This window comes from Octopus bimaculoides, chromosome 9 (assembly GCF_046866305.1).
Source record: "Octopus bimaculoides isolate indiv1 chromosome 9, ASM4686630v1, whole genome shotgun sequence".
NCBI classification, from domain to species: domain Eukaryota; kingdom Metazoa; phylum Mollusca; class Cephalopoda; order Octopoda; family Octopodidae; genus Octopus; species Octopus bimaculoides.
The window spans coordinates 35,016,765-35,040,593 of NC_142936.1; the positions used below are offsets into that span (position 1 = coordinate 35,016,765).

The 23,829-nt window shown below is 37.8% G+C and overlaps 1 protein-coding gene across 1 annotated transcript in view; it reads right to left on the reverse strand.

The window, feature by feature from the left end:
• The window catches only part of LOC106881546 (polycystin-2-like protein 1), a 44,607-nt gene extending 30,774 nt beyond the window's left edge, over positions 1-13,833 (reverse strand). Inside the window, exons 1-4 of the mRNA XM_089358180.1 lie at positions 13,533-13,833; positions 12,809-12,898; positions 11,280-11,393; positions 1,462-1,589 (exon numbers count right to left, since the gene is read on the reverse strand). Of these exons, the coding sequence (XP_089214306.1) occupies positions 1,462-1,589; positions 11,280-11,393; positions 12,809-12,898; positions 13,533-13,833 (633 nt within the window). The remainder of the gene's footprint in view (positions 1-1,461; positions 1,590-11,279; positions 11,394-12,808; positions 12,899-13,532) is intronic.
• Positions 13,834-23,829: the final 9,996 nt, after the last annotated feature.

Sequence of the window (23,829 nt, forward strand, 5' to 3'; positions counted from 1 at the left end):
AAGCAGCTTTCATATGTACCAGGTGTACAGGGGTATCCAGCACAAAATGTACTCAGGATATAGATTCTCTCAACTATTCAGAAGGTTCCCTAGTAGTAGTCAATAGTTTTGTTATTCAAGTGACCTAACTGGCAGCAGGGTTGGATGCTCTGAAAGCATAGCTGCCAGAGTAAGAATTCTTTTGCAAGCAACTAAGAAATTCTCCCTCAGAATGAAGGGCAGATTGTATGATATTTGTATGCAAATGTGTAAAAAGGCTGTGCTACATAGTAGTGATATGTGGACTCTGAATATAAATCTCCTGTTTTGATATTATTACACTGCAAATAATATTTTTCGGCATTTTAAACTTTTATGCATACTTCACACAAATATAATATCTACAAACAGATTTGGAATACTGAAATAAACATGTGCTTCAAGAGGACACACCTTGGATTTTAACCCCATCAACATAATTATATGTGTGTGCATATATATATATATATATATATATATATATATATATATATATATATATATTACTCTTTTACTTGTTTCAGTCATTTGACTGCGGCCATGCTGGAGCACTGCCTTTAGTCGAGTAAATCGACCCCAGGACTTATTCTTTGGAAGCCTAGTACTTATTCTATCGGGCTCTTTTGCCGAACTGCTAAGTTACGGGGACGTAAACACACCACCTTCGGTTGTCAAGCGATGGTGGGGGGGACAAACACAGACACACAAACATATATAAATATATACATATATACGACGGGCTTCTTTCAGTTTCCGTCTACCAAATCCACTCAAAAGGCTTTGGTCGGCCCAAGGCTATAGTATAAGACACTTGCCCAAAGTGCCACGCAGTGGGACTGAACCCGGACCATGTGGTTGGTAAGCATGCTACTTACCACACAGTCACTCCTATATTATCTTTTATTGGCTTCAGCTAAAGGCTGGGGCCATACTGGAGAACTGTCTTTCAGTGTAATTAGGTTTCTTTTCTATATTGTTTCTGGTGAAGTAATAAGTCGGTTTGAGCTGTTCTTCTTTGTGCCATGATGTGGGTTCATCTAGTATCTCAGATGAAAATTTGTCCAAACATTCTTTGTAAACCTCCATATCTACACTTTGCAAATCTCTGAGGTTGTTTGCCAAAATGTTGAACAATTATGAACCCTTGAGCCCCAAGCTGATGCAGTACTGGGTTTTTTGTCTAGATAGAGAGAACTGACACTTTGGTACTATGTAGTGCCATCCAGTTCAATAGTTGGTATAGCTTCCAATTCCAAAGTCAGAGCTAGACCTTCCAGGGTCCTCCATGTGTATATCACTGTATATCTTTCACATCTTCTCTCTAGGGAGTAGAGCTGTAGTTGCTTTAGTAGTTGCATACATGCATAACATAATAAAAATAAATAAATAAAATAGTGAAACAAGCAAGTAAACCAAGAAAAGATAATACACAAGAAAACCTACTTTCCAGACATCATTGACTGTGGTTATAGTTCTGAAGTTGCCACCACCAGAATATGTAGAATCAATAAATAAATCAGTCATGGCCTTGGTATAGTAATACATAGATGTGCTTGTCATTCCAAATGTAACTAGAAGATAAAATCAAAAATATATTTGCAATTAGACATGCGCAGAACTACATAGTGATCCAGTGTAGTAATACACAGATGTACTTGTCATTCCAAATGTGACTAGAAAATAAAGTCAAACACATTTTCTCAAATGTACACTGAACTGCATACTTTAACCAACTTTTTCCTGATACCACCTATCTTCCTTAATGTTTCACTTGATAACCAAACTTCATTCTTAATATTTTCCCTCTCCACTCACATTTTACATTGATCATTCTCATGTGCCATCAAATCATCTCTCCTCTGCCACCATACATCTCTCACTCACCCCATACACTACACCTGCCTCTACCTCCTATACTCTTGCAACCTACCCAACCAAATGTCATGTCATCTCTCTGTCTCTCTCTTCCTCCAACTCATGTGTATCATTGGTCACACCCATCCCTTATCCACCACTCAACCCTATCCAGTCTCTACAGTTGTCACCTATTCTTCCCTATCTTCCCTACATATCATCCCTTAACACTTGATCCTTATATATTATATTCATCTCATTCACTTATTTTTCCATTTCTAACAACTCATCACTTTCCTCATACACTCTTGCAACCTCTATCTACCTACACTCCCTATTCTTCTGCTTCCACTCACTTCTATGTACCTAGAGGGTCCACCCTGACCACTACTTTTATCTCTTTTCAGCTCCCCATCGGTTATTTCCACCAATGCTTCTACAATGTGAGTAACCATGTAATCCCTTTACAGTAAGGAAGAGGAGGACACATTCTCAATTAGTATTTCTGTGATAATAAAAACACCACAGAAAATTTTATCTCCTTTTAATTCCATGGATCTATCCATCATCTATGGAAGACAGTGGGGAAGGGGTGTCAAAATTCAAACTGATGAAACAATCATCAGTCATACAGTGTTCCCACTGTTGTGAATATATTTATGGCTAGGTAGACAAAGATATAACTTAGTCTTATAGTAATACATAGTTTTAAGGCTATAATATGCTGTTGTTTGTATACATGTTTGCAGGGACTTTGAAAACATTGTGTAATGAATACATAACAACTTAGTCTCATTTGAACAGCATCAATATATTTTTACTGCACATTTCAGATAAATAGTGCAGTCTCTCTCTCTCTCTCTCTCTCTCTCTCTCACTCACTCATTTGCTGTCAGGAGGAAATTGGCTGAGGACAGATCTGGGGAGGGATAAGCTCTACTGGTTTAAACACCCAAAACTCACTATATATCATGAGAGTGCTCCTATGACACCATCAGAGTCCAAGAAAAAATGAACTTCATTCTTAACCTATACCATGAACTGTGTCTTCCCTCAAGTTCCTCTATATCTAATACAATAGTTGCTGCTTCTCTGAACTAGCAACTATGTATCAAAATCCATTCAATGCACCCATCTCTTTCTTGCCATCACTCCAGATGTACAATCCAACAAGAGGCCATCTCCTGTATTAATTATAGCAGCTAAATTTCCCTATAACATATTATCATCTTCAAAATAGAAACAATATGACAGACAAGGTAGTGTTTGACATACAAAATAGTGGGATGGTCACATCTAGAATGCCTTTTATCATAGCTCTATTTGATCAAGGTTCACCTGATGCTAAACAACAATGTCAACAAGAACAGGACTTATGACCCTTGCAAATCTTCTCATATAGATGAGGTTGGTACAACCAAATTTAAGCTTAAGCTTCTGTAAGTTGCCAACAGAGTTCCAAAAGATTTGTGTCGTGGAAGAGAAAGGATGGGAAAGTATTTAAGTGTTGGGTCTGAGTAAGAAAGGCAAAATAGAGATTGTTGACATTGTTGTACAGCACCAGGTGAAACAATCAAAAATAGCTATAATAAAAGACATTCTAGATGTGACCATCCCACTATTTTGTATGTCAAGAACAACTCTGTCTGGCATGTCCTTCCATTACTGGAAGTAATGAAATAAAATAAAAGAAAAAGGAAAAAAAAAAAAGCTTCTAATAATGCAGTAAGTTTTACAAAAAATCTTTTATATTTCTTAGTGCCTGAGATATAAAGGGGTTTTATAAAACTTTCTGCATTGTTAGAAGCTTTCATTATTTCCCTTTTCTATTTTTGGACTACAATGCTTCAAGTGAACTACAACATTCTTAATGAAATAAAGTTACCTGACAGAATGAGTGAGGAAATAGCTAGAACCTGCTAGAAATAGCAATGACATTTCCTTTAAATCACAAATGAAGAATTCAGTAAAATAATTTTGCTGTTATTAATCTGGTGTTTGGAACATAAGTTAAAATGAAATTTTGATGGAAAGTTTTAATTTTGATTGCTTTACAGTAGCCATTCTACTTTACTTTCATTGCTCAAACCTTTGAGGAAAACATGCAATTCTCAATGTCACATTTTCATTACTTCATAAATCTGATGCCTTATGACTTCATAAGTAACCAATATTTGTGAGTAGGAAGGCAGATGGTGTAGAACAAGAGGCTTAATAAAACCAAAATACAGTAATTGCCAAAGATCAAGCACCCCCACCATTCCATCTTTAATCAATTTAGATTTTGGAATTGTCTCCCTTACCCTTTTAAACAAGAGTTGTTATTAATACTAATGTAGTCTTTCTTTCATTACAGGTGTAATTTTATTATACTGTCTACTTTGTTGGCTGCCTAATAATTCAGAGTTTAAATAGAATTAGAGCTCACTCTGTGCCTTCTTTATATCCAAAATCAATATATTTTGTAAAAATGATATATTGAAATTCAATGAATCAACTTTAACAAAAGTCCTTCCTGTCTCACAAATATGGTCCCTGAGGACAAGAAGGAAATAAATATTTGTCACAAGATATGAATTACTGATAAACAATTTTACACTCTACCAATTTCACATTGCCATGACATATATTTGAAAAAATATCAAAATCTTACTGGCTGCTGATAAATCCATACACAAAGCAATATAGATATTTATGAAAAACACCTGGACAGTAAGTAAGCAGTTGATTGAGAAATCAATGAGTCCACCATTATAACTAAGCAACAAAGCAATAAATTTAATCTCATCATTCATGTTTATTTACTCCAGCCAGTCTCTGAAAAATCTCTATGTGAATAGGAAACTCATGATAATCATGAGTTAATAATTTCTTCAAATAAATATTAATTCCTTATAAATAACAAATCCCACAGAATTTTAAGGAAAGGCACAAGATTGTGAGATGTTCATACCTTTCTACCAAGCATTAATAAACAGTTTAAACAAGGTTTCAATTAAATAGCTTCAATCTGGAATCTAAATGGTAGGGGGTCACATACTCAGTTGGGTGATAGCTTACATCTGCTTTATGCAAATAAAAAGCATATTTATTTAAGATTAATTGGTTAAACATTTTACCCTGTTACTGCACAAGTTTGGTATAAACTACAAATGATCCTCAGGGATATCTTGTCCATTCAGAGGTTAAACTACATTGCATTAATAAAATATTCTTATTGTTTAGCTGCAAGTCAACTCTAATTGAGAAGACCTATGATCAAAAGCATCTTAACTCTTTAGTGTTGAAATTACTTTGTCAAAAGTAATTCTTATTTATTCACATTTCTAAAAAATTAATCTGGTATTATCTTGTAGCTTCAAGATTTCAAAGATGTAATTGTTTATTTTTAGAATGACATTGTAGGGTAGGTGTGAGCTTCTAGTTCTGGTTAGTTTGAACATAAAATAGATAGTATGTTTGGGCCAAATACAGCCAGTTTGAACACTAAAGTGTTAAGCATGACTTTCTCATCTTTTTCTCCAACCAAAGTGCTATTTTTTGTTAATCAACCAACCATGTAAAGTTTGCAAGTTTCCCTTGTCAGTTTGAGCAAGTATCTTCTAGATCACATCAGAGTTTTGAATTATGCAAATGTTTGAGATAGTTCCATCTTTTTAATATGTTCCCATCACAAACACACACACACACACACACACACACACACACACACACACACACACACACACACACACACACAGAGCAAGTAATCAGTCGTCACTCATGAATGAGTAGGATGGTCTAATAGTCTGTATCACACTTTTGTTAATTGTTTTAGGATTCTATGTGGTCCATGAGCAAACAGACACCCTTTTGATGATCTCACACTTGCTTCAGCAGATTATACAGGATATGACAGTTGGTGAGAGAGAGAGCTACACCAGTACTTGACTAGTACTTATTGTAACAGAGTAGACGAGAGCAACATGAAATGAAGTGACTTGCTCAAGAACACATTGTGCTGCCAAGGCAAGCAATTGAGACCACTACCTTATGAGCATAAGCTAAACACCTTAACCAGTAGGCCACATACCTTTACAAAATATGCATACACACAAACAATCTGATGAATGTCTGCATTAAGAAACTTCGAGTAGTGGAAAAATAGTTAACTTTAGCAATAATATATAATGTCAGCTTGGAGGAGAAGGGTCTGGAAGCTCAAAGATCCTGCGAATGGACAGAAATTTAGAGACTTATTACTTGAAGCCTTTGACGAAATAGAGGGGGATGTAGCTTCACACAATGTAGAAGACAACTGGACATTTCTATGAGACAACCTGCTGAGAGCCACTAACCAGATCTGTGGATGGTGCAAAGTCCCCTCTCGACCGAAAATAACATGGTGGTGGAACAATGTTGTTGACAGGGCTATTAGACAAAAGAAACAGGCTTGGAAGGACTGGAAGAACGGTGGTAGCAGTGAATTGTATCAGACTACCAGAAGAGAAGCTAGGCGACAGGTTTATTTAGCAGATAAGAAAAAATTTGCCAATGTTCTGCGCCGTGTGGACCAAAGACTTGAGGTATTTTGTGTTGCAAGACTGTGTGTGAGAGAGATTCGTGATATCATGGGAGAGAAATGTGTTTGCATGGATGATGGTACGCTTGCACTAAATGAGGCTGCAAAGAAAGAGGTTTGGAGACACCACTACGAAAGATTGCTCAATAAAGAGAATGAATGGGAGAAAGAGAGTCTGCTGAATGTCGACCCAACAGAGGGACCGGCTATCCGATTTGACAGTACCATGGTAGATAAAGCAATTAAGAGTATGAAGACAGGGAAGGCCCCCAGCCCATCAGGAATCACTGCACAGATGCTCAAAATATCTGGCAGTGTAGGCTATAGCCTAGTCACCCGTATTGTTAACCAGGTGATACACAAAGGAGTCATACCCAATGACTGGTGTAGCAGGACCATAGTCAACTGCTACAAAGGTAAAGGTGATGCTTTAGATACAAATAATTACAGAGGTATCAAGCTGTTAGATCAGATAACGATAGTCACGGAGAGGGTCATAGCCCAACTACTTAGGGAGCAAGTCAGTTTAGATGAGATGCAGTTTGGGTTCGTGCCTGGGAAAAGCACCACTGATACTATATTTCTGGTAAGACAGCTTCAGGAGAAATACTTAGCTAAGGATAAACCTCTGTACCTGGCATGGAGAAAGCCTTTGACAGGGTCCCCCGATCCCTCATCTGGTGGTCAATGAGGAAACTAGGGATAGAAGAATGGTTAGTGAGAGCTGTGCGAGCCATGTACAGAGACGCTGTCAGTAAGGTGAGGGTTGGCAATGAGTACAGTGAAGAATTCCGGGTAGAGGTAGGGGTCCACCAAGGTTCTGTCCTCAGCCCCCTCCTATTTATCATAGTCCTCCAGGCTATAACAGAGGAATTCAAGACAGGATGCCCCTAGGAGCTCCTCTATGCTGATGACCTTGCACTAATTGCTGAGTCACTATCAGAACTAGAGGAGAAGTTTCAGGTGTGGAAGCAAGGACTAGAATCGAAGGGCCTTAGAGTCAACTTAGCTAAAACCAAAGTCCTAATAAGTAGGTAGGTAGAAAAAACACAAACCCCTTCAGGTAGATGGCCCTGCTCGATCTGTAGAAAAGGCATAAGTAGAAACTCTATAAGATGCACCCAGTGCAAGCTATGGACACATAAGAGGTGCAGCAATATCAAAGGAAGTTAATTTTTGTATGTGGCAGATGTTCAGGAGCCATAAACACTGTAAATGTGCAGAAAACAACTTCTGCCACATTCCAGGGAGAAAAAATAGATGTAGTTGATAGCTTCCGCTATCTAGGTGACCAAGTTAGTAGTCGGGGTGGGTGTGCTGAAAGTGTAGCTGCTAGAATAAGAATAGCTGGTGACAAAGGGTCACTCTTGCAGAGTAAAAGGCAGATTGTATGACGCATGTGTACGAACAGCCATGCTTCATGGCAGTAAAACATTGGCCGTGACTGCTGAAGACATGCGTAGGCTCGCAAGGAATGAAGCCAGTATGCTCCGATGGATGTGTAATGTCAGTGTGCATACTAGACAGAGTGTAAGTACCTTGAGAGCAAGATCATTGCCAGTGCCGCTGGACTGGCTCCTGTGCAGGTGGCATGTAAAATACACCATTTTGAGCGTGGCCGTTGCCAGTAACGCCTGACTGGCCTTCGTACAGGTGGCACGTAAAAGCACCCACTACACTCTCGGAGTGGTTGGCGTTAGGAAGGGCATCCAGCTGTAGAAACTCTGCCAAATCAGATTGGAGCCTGGTGTAGCCATCTGGTTCACCAGTCCTCAGTGAAATCGTCCAACCCATGCTAGCATGGAAAGCGGACGTTAAACGATGATGATGATGATGTATATTATTCAGTGTGTAACTTCCTCTTCAATTTTTTAAGGTTATACCTTAGGTTCTAAAGCTATTTCAAGATTGCACTGATAGTCCCGAATGTACTAAGGTCAATCTATAGTTCAAATGTTATGAAATCTGGTCTGTTGTGTTTAATTGAAATTTGCAAAAGGTACTTGAAGGCCCGACAGTAGTATTAAAGCAAATGACAAATAAAATGTATTAAAAATTAAATCCAGAAAATAATTATTGAAAATGAAGCTATGTTTATAATAAAACCAGAACCAAATGAATATACTAAACTATGCAACTGTAACACCTTACTCCAACTCTCAGCCATTACTCTCTCTCTCTCTCACACACACACACACACACGCGCATGCATGCACGTCAACCATGAAGAAGTGTCATAGTTACCAAATGTTAGTCAATTAACAAAAGCTTGTCCTTGTTAAGTAAACACTCAATTCAAGATGCAATGAAGTGATGGAAAATTTCACAATAGATAACAAATCTATCTGATTACAGAGTTATGTTTTCCCTCCTCAAATAAATGCAAGTCAAAACACGTTTTCATGTTATAGGTTTTTTTGTTTCTGTATTCTTGATTTATGATCAGGACAGTAAATGAGTGCAAGACAGCAACAAAAACTGACATCAATAAGTTAGACTTCGTCATTAAAATTTTTGGATTAGTTATTTCTTTTAGAATCAATTTCGGTAATGTTTTCATCCTTCTCTGATCAACAGGATCAGTACCAATCAGTTTGATTTGGTGTTTATGCTTACAACCTCCCTCTACAAAGCAGTCCTCTTAAACCAATGTAGAAAATCAACAAAGAGCTAAACCAACGAAATATAGCATGGTGAGGAAGATGATGTTCCCTGAATAAAAACTCAAAACAAGAAACACCTTTTGTCAATAAAATTTTGGCCATATAGTGCATTTATAACACACCTCTCTGTTGCTATGTTGTGTCTTTGGTTAAAATATTTTATGCTAACCTAAAGTACAAAATGTCTTCATAAAGAGGTCTTCAAAGTACAACGTGTAGTTCCATGGGTCAAGATTTAGCTCTGGTTTTATGGCATTGAGTAACTAAGAGACAAACATCATACTGGATAGACATAAATAACGTACCAAAATGATCTCATAACTATTTTAATCAGGATAATGAAGTGAGGGATATAGAATTAACTGTACTGCCTAAAAGCATAAGGAAATAACTGCAATAGATTTCATTTTATAGCTTATGAACTGGTAGCCTTATACTATTTTTACTGGGCCATTTTATTTCTTCCTGGCCAAATTAGCTGTAAACTTGTACCATGGAAAACTACAGATGGAGGAACTAAATAATGAATTTCTAAACATTAGTATTTGAGTGAGGGTATGATTGATTAAATCAACTCTAGTATTAGACCAGTGTTTTATCAAAATGAGGATAGGCAAAGTTAAACTTCATGGGATTTGAACCTGGTATGACTAAATACTACAAGGCATTTTATGTGATACTTTAATGATTATGCCAATCTATCACACTGAATAATTGACAAGTGTTTTGTAGCTCACACTTGTGATTCAAACCTCTAATCAACATGATGAAAAGCTGTTGGGGAAACCATTCTAGGATATCATCTTCTGAAGATAAAGTTTTCAGTAGTGCCCCACTAATTGAATGCATTTTCCTCTACATCAATGATCTTCTTGTCAATATTCTTCAATTCATCAATGTTTATGCTGATGATACTACTCTTTATTATGGTTTTCCTGGCAATCCTTCTCCCTTAAAACAGTTGGAACTTGATGCTAGTCTTGAGGTGGAACTGCGGACTGTTTAGAAATGAAGTGAGAAGTGGTTAGTAACTTTCAACCCTGCAAAACCAAACCCATGTCTTTCAGTACGAAGCAAGATCCCTAACTTCCTTCCATTTAAATTAGTTATAGGTCTGGGATATCACATAGTGAGACTTCAGGAAAAGCCATCTTTGAAACTGGTCTTACTTTTTCACCTGATCTTTCTTGGGGTTCTTGCAATACGATCAATTAGTAGGTCTACTTCCTGTAACATTGAGTCATTGTATAGGTCAAAGGACTATCTCACATCCAAGGTAATTTTATATCTTTAAAAGTTCACAATTTATTGTTGTATGGAATGCTGTGGTCATATTTGAGCAGGTACACCTTCTTGTCACTTGGATCTCCTCAACCAGGTTCAGAAGTGAGTCTCTAATTTGACTGGTACCTCTCTTGTGTCAACTCTACAACACTTGTCACATCAACGTAACATCACCAGTTTTAGTCTTTTCTATCGTCATTGCCACAAGGAGTGCTCTGCTGAACAGTCAGACTTTTAAACTCACTTCCGTCTCATTGTTTTCCTCCTTCTTATGACCTGAACACTTTCAAGTCTCGAGTAAATTCATTCCTTTCATCTTAATTTCTCCTTCATATTCCTTTACACTAAGTGGCTTCTTGATTTGTTTGGAACTTTCTTATAAAAAAAAAAAAAAGATATAACTGATATAATGTAGCATAATAAATGGGGAATTAATGAGTGCAAACCTTTTTGACATACAATTGTGATGTGCACATTATTATATTTGCCTCTCTCTATCTGGTTATCATTATACAGTTAAATAGTTTATAATAACTAATCAAAAACATCTAAATTTGTAGAACATAAGATCCTACCTATGCAAGTATTGAAAAATAAAGCAGTGTTTATTATATGCAAGTCTTTGCTTATCTGAATTTATGAACTAGCTTCAGCTCCCAGAGAAGGAATTTGTAATTGTCATAGATTTTATACAGTTACTTAAGTGGCAAGACCCCAGAGATAACAAAGCATATGCCAATCTAAATGCATCACAGAATTTCTGAGTTTATTTACATAAGGGACAGTTATATCTGGCTTGCAATTCTAGATTTCAAGGATGGAATGCTAAAAGCTAAATATTTTTTTTTTTAAATTGCCAGATTATAAAAATGCCAATAATTTATAACTGTTGTACTTACTGACACAAAGCACAGCAAGGAAAATGATGTAGATGATAAGTTCTCTTAGAGTGGTCTTCACGTGAAGTTCACGATCTCCTTTGGTCTCCTCTGTGTCACGCGTAGCCCACAAAGCTGAAAAAAAAATGAAAACAAAGGAATCAGATGATTATAATAAATCTATAAAACCAATAAAACATTTTGCTTAAGATAATTGTTGTTAATGAGCTCCAGGTAGGTTCTGATGGAACAGATTGACGATGAAAGGCATTCCAGTCATGAGCACCCAACTTTTTATTCACAGTGTATCTAGGCTCACATCATCATTTAATGTCCATGTTGTCCATGCTGGCATGGGTTAGATGGTTTGATAGAATCCAACTGCATTGTACTCCAGTGTCTGATTTGGCATGGTTTTTATGATTGGACACCCTTCTTATACCACCCACTTTTCAGTGCGTACTGAGTGAGTTTTTTTGTGGCAACAGCATTAGTGAGGTTGCCATGCAGCCTGAAAGATTAAGATACCCTTCAACTGAGAAAGGCTGCATTAGAGAAGGAAGTGGCTTTATGCTTTGAATTGAGGGTTAAAGTATGAGAGAAAGGGACAGAACAGAACAGGCTTCTTGCTGTAGAGGAGCTACACAATTACTCAGGTTATAGAAGATATAGAGGAAGTGCCCAGAGTAGAGCTAGAAAGAGAGAAAAGTAGTGACGATGAGGTGCCAGGGTGGACCCTCAAGATATGATGCAAGTAGATGTGAGTGAGGATAGGAGAACAGAAAGAGTGGTTGGGTAGAGGTTGTAAGAGTGTATAGGAGAGCTAGAGATAGTTAGTGAGGAAATGCGTTAGAAGGAGAATATAATGAAGAACAAGTGTCTATATCAGTGTTTCCCAAACTTTTCATGCCAAATTGCAATATCACCCACCTGTCAACCAAAAATTGCTCTAGCGTCCCCCTATATAAAAAAAAAACACTGTCCCCCAGCAAAAAAAAAAAAAAAAAAATCCCCCCTGTATCATTTGACATGCATTATATCGTATACACACTATATCATTGCCCTGTTAGTGCCGTTTGGACTAAATATGCAGTTGTTTACAAATCCTTTATTGTGGGTTTAGTTTTGCCATTAGTGTACATACAATTCTAGCATTAACTTTATATTATGCAGACAGATTAACTTCTAGAAACTTGCGCTTTCTTTTACACTGATATTCATTTTCCCCAAATGAACAATTGATCAGAACTACTGATGCAAAAATAATTAATGATTGTATTATAAAGGAAAAGAATAAAACTTTTTAATGAGAACCATGTGTCTGGTGCGATGCAGCTAGTGCAGATACATTCAGTTTCAAACTTGTCAACTTTAGTTGCAAGTCTCCTCATTGTATCACATCCAGTCCAATTCTTTTATGGGAAAATAAAGTTCCAACATGGTTAAAACCAGCTTCAACCAGGTATGAGGTAGAGAAGGCAAGTAAAGTAATTTCAGATGTTTCCACAGATTGGGGTAGGAATTCAATATACCCTGATGGTACTACAAACCTTCTTTGCCATTACAGCAATATCGCATTGCAGCATCATTGTCATTTCGTAATTCTATCAATTCCTCCTGAACATCATCCTCGCAATCAACTGTATCAATCTCAAACAGATTGCTATACCAATTTGGAATATTCAGCGCAATAACATCTTGAAATCACTCCACCATGTTATTGTGCAATGATTGTAAATAGCTGCGATATGTAGTTAAATCCTCATCAACCAATTCATCTTTCAAAGAATCAAGTTGTGGAAACTGATGGAATTGACATTTTGAAATGTTAGTCTAATACAGTACCAATTTCAAAATGAAGGTAATGATAAATGATTTACAATCATCGAGAGATTTTCTGTTTCCTTACAATAATTTATTCAAATATCACAACTTGCAGCCATCAATGAAGCGGATAGTGGAGTATCTTCAAAGAAAGATATGATTATATGAAACAGTTTGACAAAGCATAAAACACAGTTTCCTTTTGACAGCCACCACACTTCAGTATGGTATAAGAGTTTAGTATGGTCCTCATCATTTCTTAGACATAGTAGACGGAAATTCGATCAGACAAGGGACTGGACTTCAATTTGTTCACAGTCTTGATAACTAACTGTAGCACATCATTCAACCTACCATTCATATTTTTTGCCACTAAATGCTGCCAGTGTGCCAAGCAATGAACAGTTACTATCTGGTGGGAAATTTCACTTTTTAGGAGAGATAAAAAACCTCTGTATCTTCCTATCATCGAAGGGGCTCCATCAGATGCACAGGCAAGACTATTACTGAGTGGGATATTATGTTCAAGAAGGAAAGACTTGGGAGTGTGAAAAATAGTTGCACTTCTTGAATAAAGCGGCAATTTCTCTGTGAACAGCATTTCCTCACAAGATTGAAGGTCTTCGCTGAAATACCGAACATATACCATCATCAAACATTGATTATCAACAACAGTTGACTGATCCACTTGTATAGAAAATTCAGAACGCTGGAGAATACTAATGAGCTGATGTTTGACATCGTTGGCCATTTCTTCAATGCTTCAAGAAATTGTGTTATTACTAAGTGGGATCTTCTTCATAATGTTATTGCGTTTTTCATGCATAACGGTTGACAAAACCTCTTCGATAACTGGGCAAAATAATGTTTCTCGAATTGTGTGAGACTTCTGAGACTTAGCAATAAGTAATACAATGTTGTACGATGCAATCAACCCACCATTCTCCTGTTTACTAGTTTCCTGGAGTAGCGTGTTGAATGTTTGTATTTACTTTTTGAAAGAGGAGCTCAGTTGCAAAAAGTATGATAACAACTTGTCCTTCTTGTCAGAATGCTTTGCATCAAAGTGATACTTCAAGCGTGAAGATTTCATGGCTTTGTTGGTCAATGTTTGATGGCAAAGAAATTGGTAACTGACATTTCTGAAGAGAGGGAATAAATCCAAACGATAAATAATCGCTACTGTACTATCGACAAATTTTCTTGACTGGAGGCATCAATAAAGTGAAAATGTGAAAACAAATTTCTATAGACACCATCAGAAAGGCAGTATGGTATTCCCAAAGAAAAGAAGTCAATAGAGCAGAGTTCAGATGACACGTCTTTACTGGAGCAAATATGGATCTAGTTCATTTTGTCAACATCTTGAAAATAGCACTTGTGTCTTGATATGAAACCCCAGAATTACACATGACATATAACCCCCTCATAGCTTTTTTTATTTTACAGAATTTTCAGAAAATGTTTGCGAATTTGAATTCTATACGCAGGACTTCATACGATTATGCAAAAACAAAAATTGTACTGGAGTGTGATTTAAGGCCTAGGCTTATTTGGCTGCTATTTTTAGCATGCATGACAACCATCTCAATGACCAAGACAATAATATTCAATTGATAAACAAGTCCACTTTTTTAATACAAAGGGACATCTCATGCGAGTAGTCAAATTGACAAAAGTTCATCCTTATTCTAGACATGCCTAGGTATTAGTAAATGCAGACTTAATTTCTAAAAATTCATTGTCACCCACAATATGTTCATATTGCCCACCAAAATCTCGAATCGCTCATCATTTTCTAGAAATTCGCCCATCGCCCACAAGTGGGCGATATTGCTCACTTTGAGAAGCTATAGTCTATATCAATCAATGTATCTTTCCTTTTTAAAGATGGTTGGCTGAGATTTGTTGCCCTTCCATCTAAGAATCATGAAAATGAAACCAAAAGTCAAGTGAAGTGATTATTTTTACTAAGAACTGAAATCCTGTCCTAAACTCTATTAATCAGAAACATACCTCTTACCTCCAGCACCTTCTACAGTTTATTACAACAGTAATTATAGCACTATCCACCCTGTTCACTATTTACTGCAATCACCTTTATTCCCATCTCTAACCATCTGTCACTCTCTTTCACACACTTGCAAACTCACTTACCTATCCAATCTTTCCAAACTTCTTACACTCTTGTACCTTGAGGGTACCTCACCATCACCACATCTTTTCTCTCTTTCCAGCTAGGGTAGCTAGCCATGTATCTCATTTACAGTAAGATGCCTCATACTGTCTTTCTATCTTATTTTAACCTCTCAATACCAGGCACAACACCACCTCCTTCAAAACTATGTGCGCACACCCCCACACACACACTCAGTTGAGAAGTCTTATCATGTAAATTATTTGGTGACTCAGTAGTGCTAGTGCCATGAAAAATGCACAGAGTACATTTTGTAAAAAGATTTCATAAAAAAGGAGGACATCCAGCTATAGAAACTATGCCAAAGCAGACATTGGAGCTTGACACAGTCCTCTGGTTCATCGAGTCTCATTGAACATTCAAGCCATATTAGTATGATGAAAGACAGATGTTAAATGATGATGATGATAATGATGCACATGTATATATGTAGGCAAAAATACAAACAAATAAAATGAGTAAGATTATAAGGGAAAGACGAATCAAACAAATAATTCAATAAGCCAAGAAAAATATAGGGATTGTGAGGTCCCTTTAGTCAAGCTGAGAACATGACAACCTCTCTCATGCTGGTGTCGCAAAAAATACTCTGTAAAATATGAGAACCTTCAATCTTAATGAGGACATGACACCACTCTAATGATGCATCATCATCATTTAACGTCCGCTTTCCATGCTAGCATGGGTTGGACGATTTGACTGAGGACTGGTGAACCTGATGGCTGCACCAGGCTCCAATCTCATCTGGCAGAGTTTCTACAGCTGGATGCCCTTCCTAACGCCAACCACTCCGAGAGTGTAGTGGGTGCTTTTACGTGCCACCGGCACAAGGGCCAGTTTTTGCGGTACTGGCAACGGCCACGCACAAAATGGTGTTTTTTACGTGCCACCTGCACAGGAGCCAGTCCAGCAGCACTGGCAATGACCTCGCTCGAATGTTTTCTAACGTGTCACTGGCACAAGTGCCAGTAAGGCAATACTGGTAACGATCACGCTCAAATGGTGCTATTTACGTGCCACTGGCACGGAAGCCAGACAGCTGCTCTGGCAATGATCACGCTCGGACGGTGCTGTTAGTGCTCCACTGGCACAAGTGCCAGTCATCGAATATGGTTCAATTACGATTTCGATTTCGATTTCACTTGCCCCAACAGTTCTTCGCAAGCAGAGTTTAGTGTCCTATTAAGGAGAGGTTGGCATGGGTGCCAGTCATCGAATTTGGTTCGATTTCGATTTCACTTGCCTCAACAGGTCTTTGGAAGCAGAGTTTGTGAAAAAAGTACCCAGTACATTCTGTAAAGTGATTCATGTTAGGAAGGTTATTCAGCTGCAGAAACCAAACCATAAATGAAATGTAGGTGATGAGGCCCCCTAAACCTGTAGGTAAGCAGTATATCCAAATATATGCTGTCTCCAACTGTGATAACCTCCTGATTCTATGCCAACATGGAAAGCAGATGTGAAATGAAGATGATGATGACATATACAAATATGTGGTTTATTATTTATACAATAGTATAAATTTAGTCTTGTAAGAGCCTAATTTACTAACCAGTTTCATGTTGCAAAACATTCCAAACATAGAAATTAAATTAACAATCATCAGATATGACTGAATAGAAGAAAATGGCTTGAGCTTTTTATTACTGGAGGCCTCAACCCACTGCACCAAAGACATTTTAAAAAATTGAATGAAACTCACTGATAGAAAGCATACAGTAAAAAAGAAGGCTGGCTCTTACATTAGTCCCTTTTATCCATTGTCCCACGTATCAGTATTCAAGTGGTAAATGTCTACCCCAGTTTTATGTATATGTGATTGTGGAATGAAGATGAGATAAGGGTGAAGCAGAGAAGATTAGGAAGAAGAGAGAAAGTGGACTGAGACAGAGAGGAGATTTCTTTTTAAGGGTATGCATGATTGTGTATATATATATATGGGTGTTTATAAGAGTTGACTGTGGGGAAAATATATTCCTTATGTTGAGAGGACTACTAAAGGAAGAAATGTCAACTCTTACAGTTAGTGTAAAACTGACCACCTGGCTAAGAGAACATGAAGAAAATATTTCCATTTTAGAGTTCAGATAGGTGCCCTCAGTGGAGGGAATTCTTCAAAATAGTCCTTTTCTCTCATAAACAAAGTCTGCACTTCCTTTCTACACTTGGGAGATTCTTCAACATGAAACCATTTGGTAATGTGAATTGACTATTGAGATTATTAAGTTTATAATGTTATATAAATAACATATCCACTCTGTAACCTAATACAGAAGTGTCTGTCTTGTATTTTTAACTAATGAAAACTTTGTGTGTGTGTGTGTGTGTGTGTGTGTGTGTGTGTGTGTGTGTGTGTATACAGACATGCATAAATATAGTTATCCACTGAGTTTTCATAATAAATATAATGGTACAGTCTTCTGCCTAGCCAGCTCCTGTCAAACCATCCAACCCATGTCAGCATGGAAAGTGGACATTAAATGATGATGATATACAAACACAGAGGAGAGAGAGAGAGAGAGAAAGAACAGAGAAAGAGGGAGGAAAGAGAGAAAATACAAGTATAATAGTTATAATACAAAACAGTAAAAAGCAGTTTGTATAGTATCATAGGAATTAATGAATTCAATGATCTGGAAACGATATGCCCAGACATGAATTTTTGTATCTATATACAGTGTGGGGGAGGATACAACTAGCAATAGGAATAATAAAGATGATTGTGGAGGTGGAAGGTGGAACATCAATAAATTCAGCATCTCTATCATTCTCTATTTCCTTATGATTTATGATGATCATCATCATTAGCATCATCATCTATCAACTTCTCACTCAAATGCATTGGTGTCAAAGTGGAAAAATTACTCAGTCCATATAAACACACACACACACACACATACATACATAAATATATATCATCATCATTTAATGTCCGCGTTCCATGCTGGCATGGGCTAGACAGTTTGACTGGAACTGGTAAGCCGGAGGGCTACACCAGGTTCCAGTGTGATTTGGCATAGTTCCTGCAGCTGGATGCCCTTCCTAACACCAACTACTCTGAGAGTGTAATGGGTGCTTTTTACGTGCTGCTGGCACAGATGCTATTTACATGACACCAGCAACAGCCATGACTACAATTCCATGGGTGCCATTTACATGACACTGGCAACAGCCACAAATATCATTTCACTTGGCTTGACAAATCTTCTCAAGCACAGCATATCACAAAAGGTCTCGGTCATTTGTCATTACCTCCGTTATTTACACTAATGTTTGTTTTTATGTCAAGTTATACATAGAAACAATTTAACATTAAACTGAAGGATTACTTAATACTATTTAGTAGAGTATATATTTATAAGCCTTTACAGGGAAAAGGTTGACAGCAACTTTGAAGTTTGGCTTGCTCATCTTCATCAGAATGTCTGATGAAGATGAGCAAGCTGAAACTAAAGTTTCTGTCAATCTTTTCCTTGTAAAAGTTAATAAATAAATAGCTGTAAGTATATAACTGTAAATGTGTAACCCTGCAAAAGACTGGTTTTCCATTCACAGATAATGTTGGCCTGCCCAACTAACCAGCAGGGTGGCATCATTCAAAAGTTAAAGCAATGTGAGGAAGCATTGTGACCTTGATGAATAACAACATCCAACAGTCTGGTCAATACGGTAAGATATATATATATACACACGGAATGTACTGGGTGCCTTTTTTATGGCACCAGTACTAGTGACGTAACCATGTAACTCACAAAACTAAAGAGATCCCTTATTTGAGTATTAGCATAGAAGAGAGGGAAGTTGCTTTGTGCTATATATATATTATTCTGAAAGGGTCAGATGGCTGCTTCACAAAATCATGGGTTCAATGATCAGGAAATTTAGCATTTGTTGAACAACTAGATACTCATCAGTGAACCTAAAGGAGATCCATCTATATATATGTATGTCATTATTCAGTTTTATTTCAAGATTTCTTACAGTTTCTGTGATGGCTTGAATCTGTAATTTTCAAATCAGCTTTCTCCTTTCTGGTTTTGAGAAGCCTAATTTCTCAAGATTGGTATTTAAGCAGTATATTACATATCTGTGCCCCACTAATTACAGGCATAAACCTGAACTTGTAATCTGGATAGAGTAATTGCATATTTCTCAATAGTTCAGTGAAGGTGTTCTCTTTTTTACTGCTCTTTAGTTTTACGTTAACATCAACTAGGCAGCTGATTTCCACAACTGTACACAGTTTCTTTTCTGTATCCCAAATCATTATATCAGGTTTATTGTGTTTACATTTTATTGAGGTTTTCACTGGGACATTCCACCTGTACTCTTTTTTATTATAAGTGGCTGTGGCTTCTACCATACTGTGAGTTCTTATTCCTTTGTCCTCAGGGATGTATACATATTAGGTCATCCCATAAATAATGCAGTATTCTTTATACTTCTTTTATTTTTCAAAATTAAGATAAACAAAGTTCTTTTTTAATCTAAAATATACTCTCCTTCATTTTCTACAATGCTCTTCCATCTATCTGGTAGACCTGCAAGGCACCTCTTCCAAAATTCACTTGTTCATGATGAAAAATACTCCTCCAGTACTGTTCTGACCTCGTCTACAGAATTCATGTTTTTTCTGTCCAAATTATTTTGAAGACTGTGGAATAAATGATAATCAGATGGGGAAATGTTCAGCAAATATGGCATGGGACATCATTTCCTATTCAGACTGTTCCAGCCTTTGGAATGTCATCCTTACTGTATGTGGCCAAGCATTATCCTGATGGAAGAACACCTTTCATTTTGAAACCAAAGATGGTCATCTTACTTCTAGTGCTGATTTAAGCTGCTGAAGCTCCTCACAGTAGATCTCCTTTGTTACTTGGTCTGGGTTTAAAAGTTCAAAGTGGATTAAACCTTTCACATCCCACCAAACAGATGACAACACCTTAAGTGGGTGAAGACCCTTCTTTAGCCTGGGGTGCTGGTGTTTCTCCTTTCCCTACACACTGTCTTTGGTGCTTGACATTTTTATAGAGAACCCATTTCTCGTCACCAGTCACTATTCAGTCCAAAAAAAGTTCATTTGTGAGACGTGACAGCAAAGAAGAGCATACATTCACTCTCTGTGTACGATTAGACTCGGAAAGTTTGTGAGGAACCAATTTGCTGACTTTTCTGATGGCATGCAGGTGTCAATGAATGGTTGAATGACCAAATCCAAGCTTCTCTGCTAGTTCCTCAACAGTTACAAAGGGATTTTGTTCCACCATGGTTTGGAGGACATCTTCATCGAGCTCTACAGATCTTCCAGGACAAGGCTTGTCTTCTAGGCTGACAAAAATCTCTAGGCTCAGAATTTCTGGAATTACTTCTGACACTGGCTTACGCTTATTGTCCAATCCTCATATACTGCATTAATATTCCTCGCACTTTCCGTTCTGTTGTTGCCTTTATTGAACTCATAAAGCAAAATATTTGCTGAATATGATCCTTTGTCATTTCCATTATAGCTTTGAAAAAATAACTTAAAATTTAACTACACTCTTCAAAACTTGCACTAAGAATAAGTACAAGGTAAAATTACTACCTAAAGCAAGTTGATGCAGGTAGTTTATCCCATCCCCCTCCAACTTTTAGTTCATACAATTGAAAAACACTACATTATTTATGGGATGACCCAATATATATATATATATATATATATATATATATAATTATGTGTATTTCTTCTATCTTAATGAATAAAAATTCTTCTGATAGAATAAATGGGTTAATAGAAACCAATGTAGCAAAGAACACAAAATAACTGTGGTTAGCTCCTGTTTTTAAGGCAGGAACTCCTTGAAATTTTGGGTATTTGAGTATATTTAAGAATTTAAGGATTGGAGAAAACGCATGTTATAATTGCATACTTTATTCCTACATATGTTTCAAAGGATTACAACCTGTGTGATCCATAGGGATCTTTGATATTAAAATTGTAACCTTCTCATCAGGGAAAGCATGGGAATCATCTTAAACGTAAGACATTATGACCGATTATCACACAGGTTGTAATCCTTTGAAACATATGTAGGAATAAAGTATGCAATTATAACATGCGTTTTCTCCAATCCTTAAATTCTTATATATATATATATAGACAGACAGACAGACAGATATAAAAGCATACACATCTTTATGTATAAAATCTTCTGGGAAAGTAACATAGTTATAAAAACTTCTGGGAAGGTAACAGTGATGGAGTAGGGGGTATTGGCATACTCCTTGCAGAGAAATGGGTGGATAAGGTCATAGAGGTTGTCAGGGTATGCGATAGAGTGCTTAAGCTCAGGCTGATCCTGCAGAATAATATAGCTACAATTATTTCTGCATACGCCCCACAAGCAGGCCTACCAAACGATCAGAAGGACCACTTTTATGACACTCTTCTACAGGCTACCTCACAGAGGAGTGGCAATGACCTCATCTTTGCAGCTGGAGATTTTAATGGGCATGTCAGACGACAATCTGGTATCTTTCATGGTGCTCACAGGGGTCATGGACTTGGTTCCTGAAACAATGAGGGAACTAGGCTACTGGAGTTCTGTGATACATGTAAACCTTTAATCTGCAACACTAACTTCAGGAAGCCAAACAGCCACCTGATAACCTATCAATCAGGTGACTCTACTAGCCAGATTGATTCATCCTCACCAGGCAGCGGGATGCAGGGTCGCTCTTAAATACAAAGAACCTCCCTGGTGAAGAATGTAACCCCCAGCATAGACTAGTTATTAGTGACTTTAGACTCGAGGCCAGAAAGATAGCAAGAAGCAGACCAATCCAGAAAAGAAGGATTTAGAGGCTAAAAAAACCTGCTACATGGCCAGAGATTTAGGGACATCCTCATTGAGAAATTTGATGTGAGGGAGGAAGAGCAACAGACTTCAGACATAGAGGGTAACTGGAAATTCCTATGGGAAACCTTACAGAGTGCCACAGACCAAGTCTGCGGATGGTGCAAAGTCCCTTCCAGACCTTAAGTAACATGGTGGTGGAATAATACAGGAGACAAGGACATTAGAGCAAAGAAACAGGCCTGAAAAACCTGGAAGAGTGGGGTGGCAGGGAACTGTACCAGATAGCCAGAAGGGAGGCTGGGTGACAGGTATACATAGCCAAGAGTGAAGCAGAAAAGAAGTTTGCGAATGTTCAGCGACGTGAGGACCAAAGAACTGAAGTATTTTGGATTGTAAGACAGTGTGTGAGAGAAAATTGTGATGTCACAGGAGAGAAATGTGTCCACATGGATGATGGTGCACTTACTTTTAATGATTCTGCAAAGAAAGAGACTTAGAGAAGTCATTATGAAAGGCTGCTGAATGTGGAGAATGAATAGGAGGAGGAGAACCTTCCAAATGTTGACCCAGTAGAGGGACCAGCTACCCGAATAGATAGCATCTGGGTAGATAAAGCAATTAAGGATAAGAAGTTAGGAAAAGCCCCCAGCCCATCAGGAATCACTGCTGAGTTGCTTAAAATATCTGGTGGCATGGGTTATGGTCTAGTCACCCTTATTGTAAACCAGATAGTTCATGATGGAGTCATACCCAATGACTGGCATAGCAGCACCGTAGTCAACCACTACAAAGGTAAAGAGGATGCTTTAGATAGAAATAACTACAGGGGTATCTAACTGTTGGATCAGGAGATGAAGGTTACAGAGAGGGTCATAGCCCAACTAATTAGGGAGAGAGTCTGCTTAGATGAGATGCAGTTCGGTTTTGTGCCAGGTAGAAGCACCATTGATGCTATATTCCTGGTAAGGCAACTGCAGGAGAAGTACCTAGCCAAAGATACACCCCTATACATTGCTATTGTTGACTTGGAGAAAGCCTTTGACAGGGTACCCCGCTCCCTTATCTGGTGGGTGATGCAGAAACTGGGGATTGACGAGTGGTTAATAAGAGCTGTACAGGGATGCCGTAAGTAAGGTATGGGTCAGCAATGAGTATAGTGAAGAATTCTGGGTAGAAGTAGGGGGTTCACCAAGGATCAGCCCTCAGCCCCCTCTTATTCATCAGAGTCCTCCAGGCAATAACAGAAGAATTCAAGACAGGTTTCCCCTGGGAGCTCCTCTATGCTGATGACCTTGCTCTCATAGCGGAATTACTACCAGAACTAGAGAAGAAATTTCAGGTGTGGAAGCAAGGCTTAGAATCGAAGGCCCTTAGAGTCAATGTTGCAAAAACTAAAGTCCTAGTAAGTAGAAAGGCGAACACATCACAAACAACTTCAGGTAAATGGCCCTGCTTGATCTGTAGAAAAGGTGTAGGTAGAAACTCCATAAGATGTACCCAGTGTAAGCTATGGACGCATAAGAGGTGCAGCAACATCAAAGGAAGGTAAACCAGGATGATCGCTTTTGTGTGCATCAGATGCACAGGGACAATAAACACCACAGATGCCATCACATGTGAGGGGAAGAAACTCAAAGTAGTTGATAGCTTCCGCTATCTAGGTGACCAAGTCTGTAGTGGGGGTGGATGCTCGGAGAGCATTGCCACT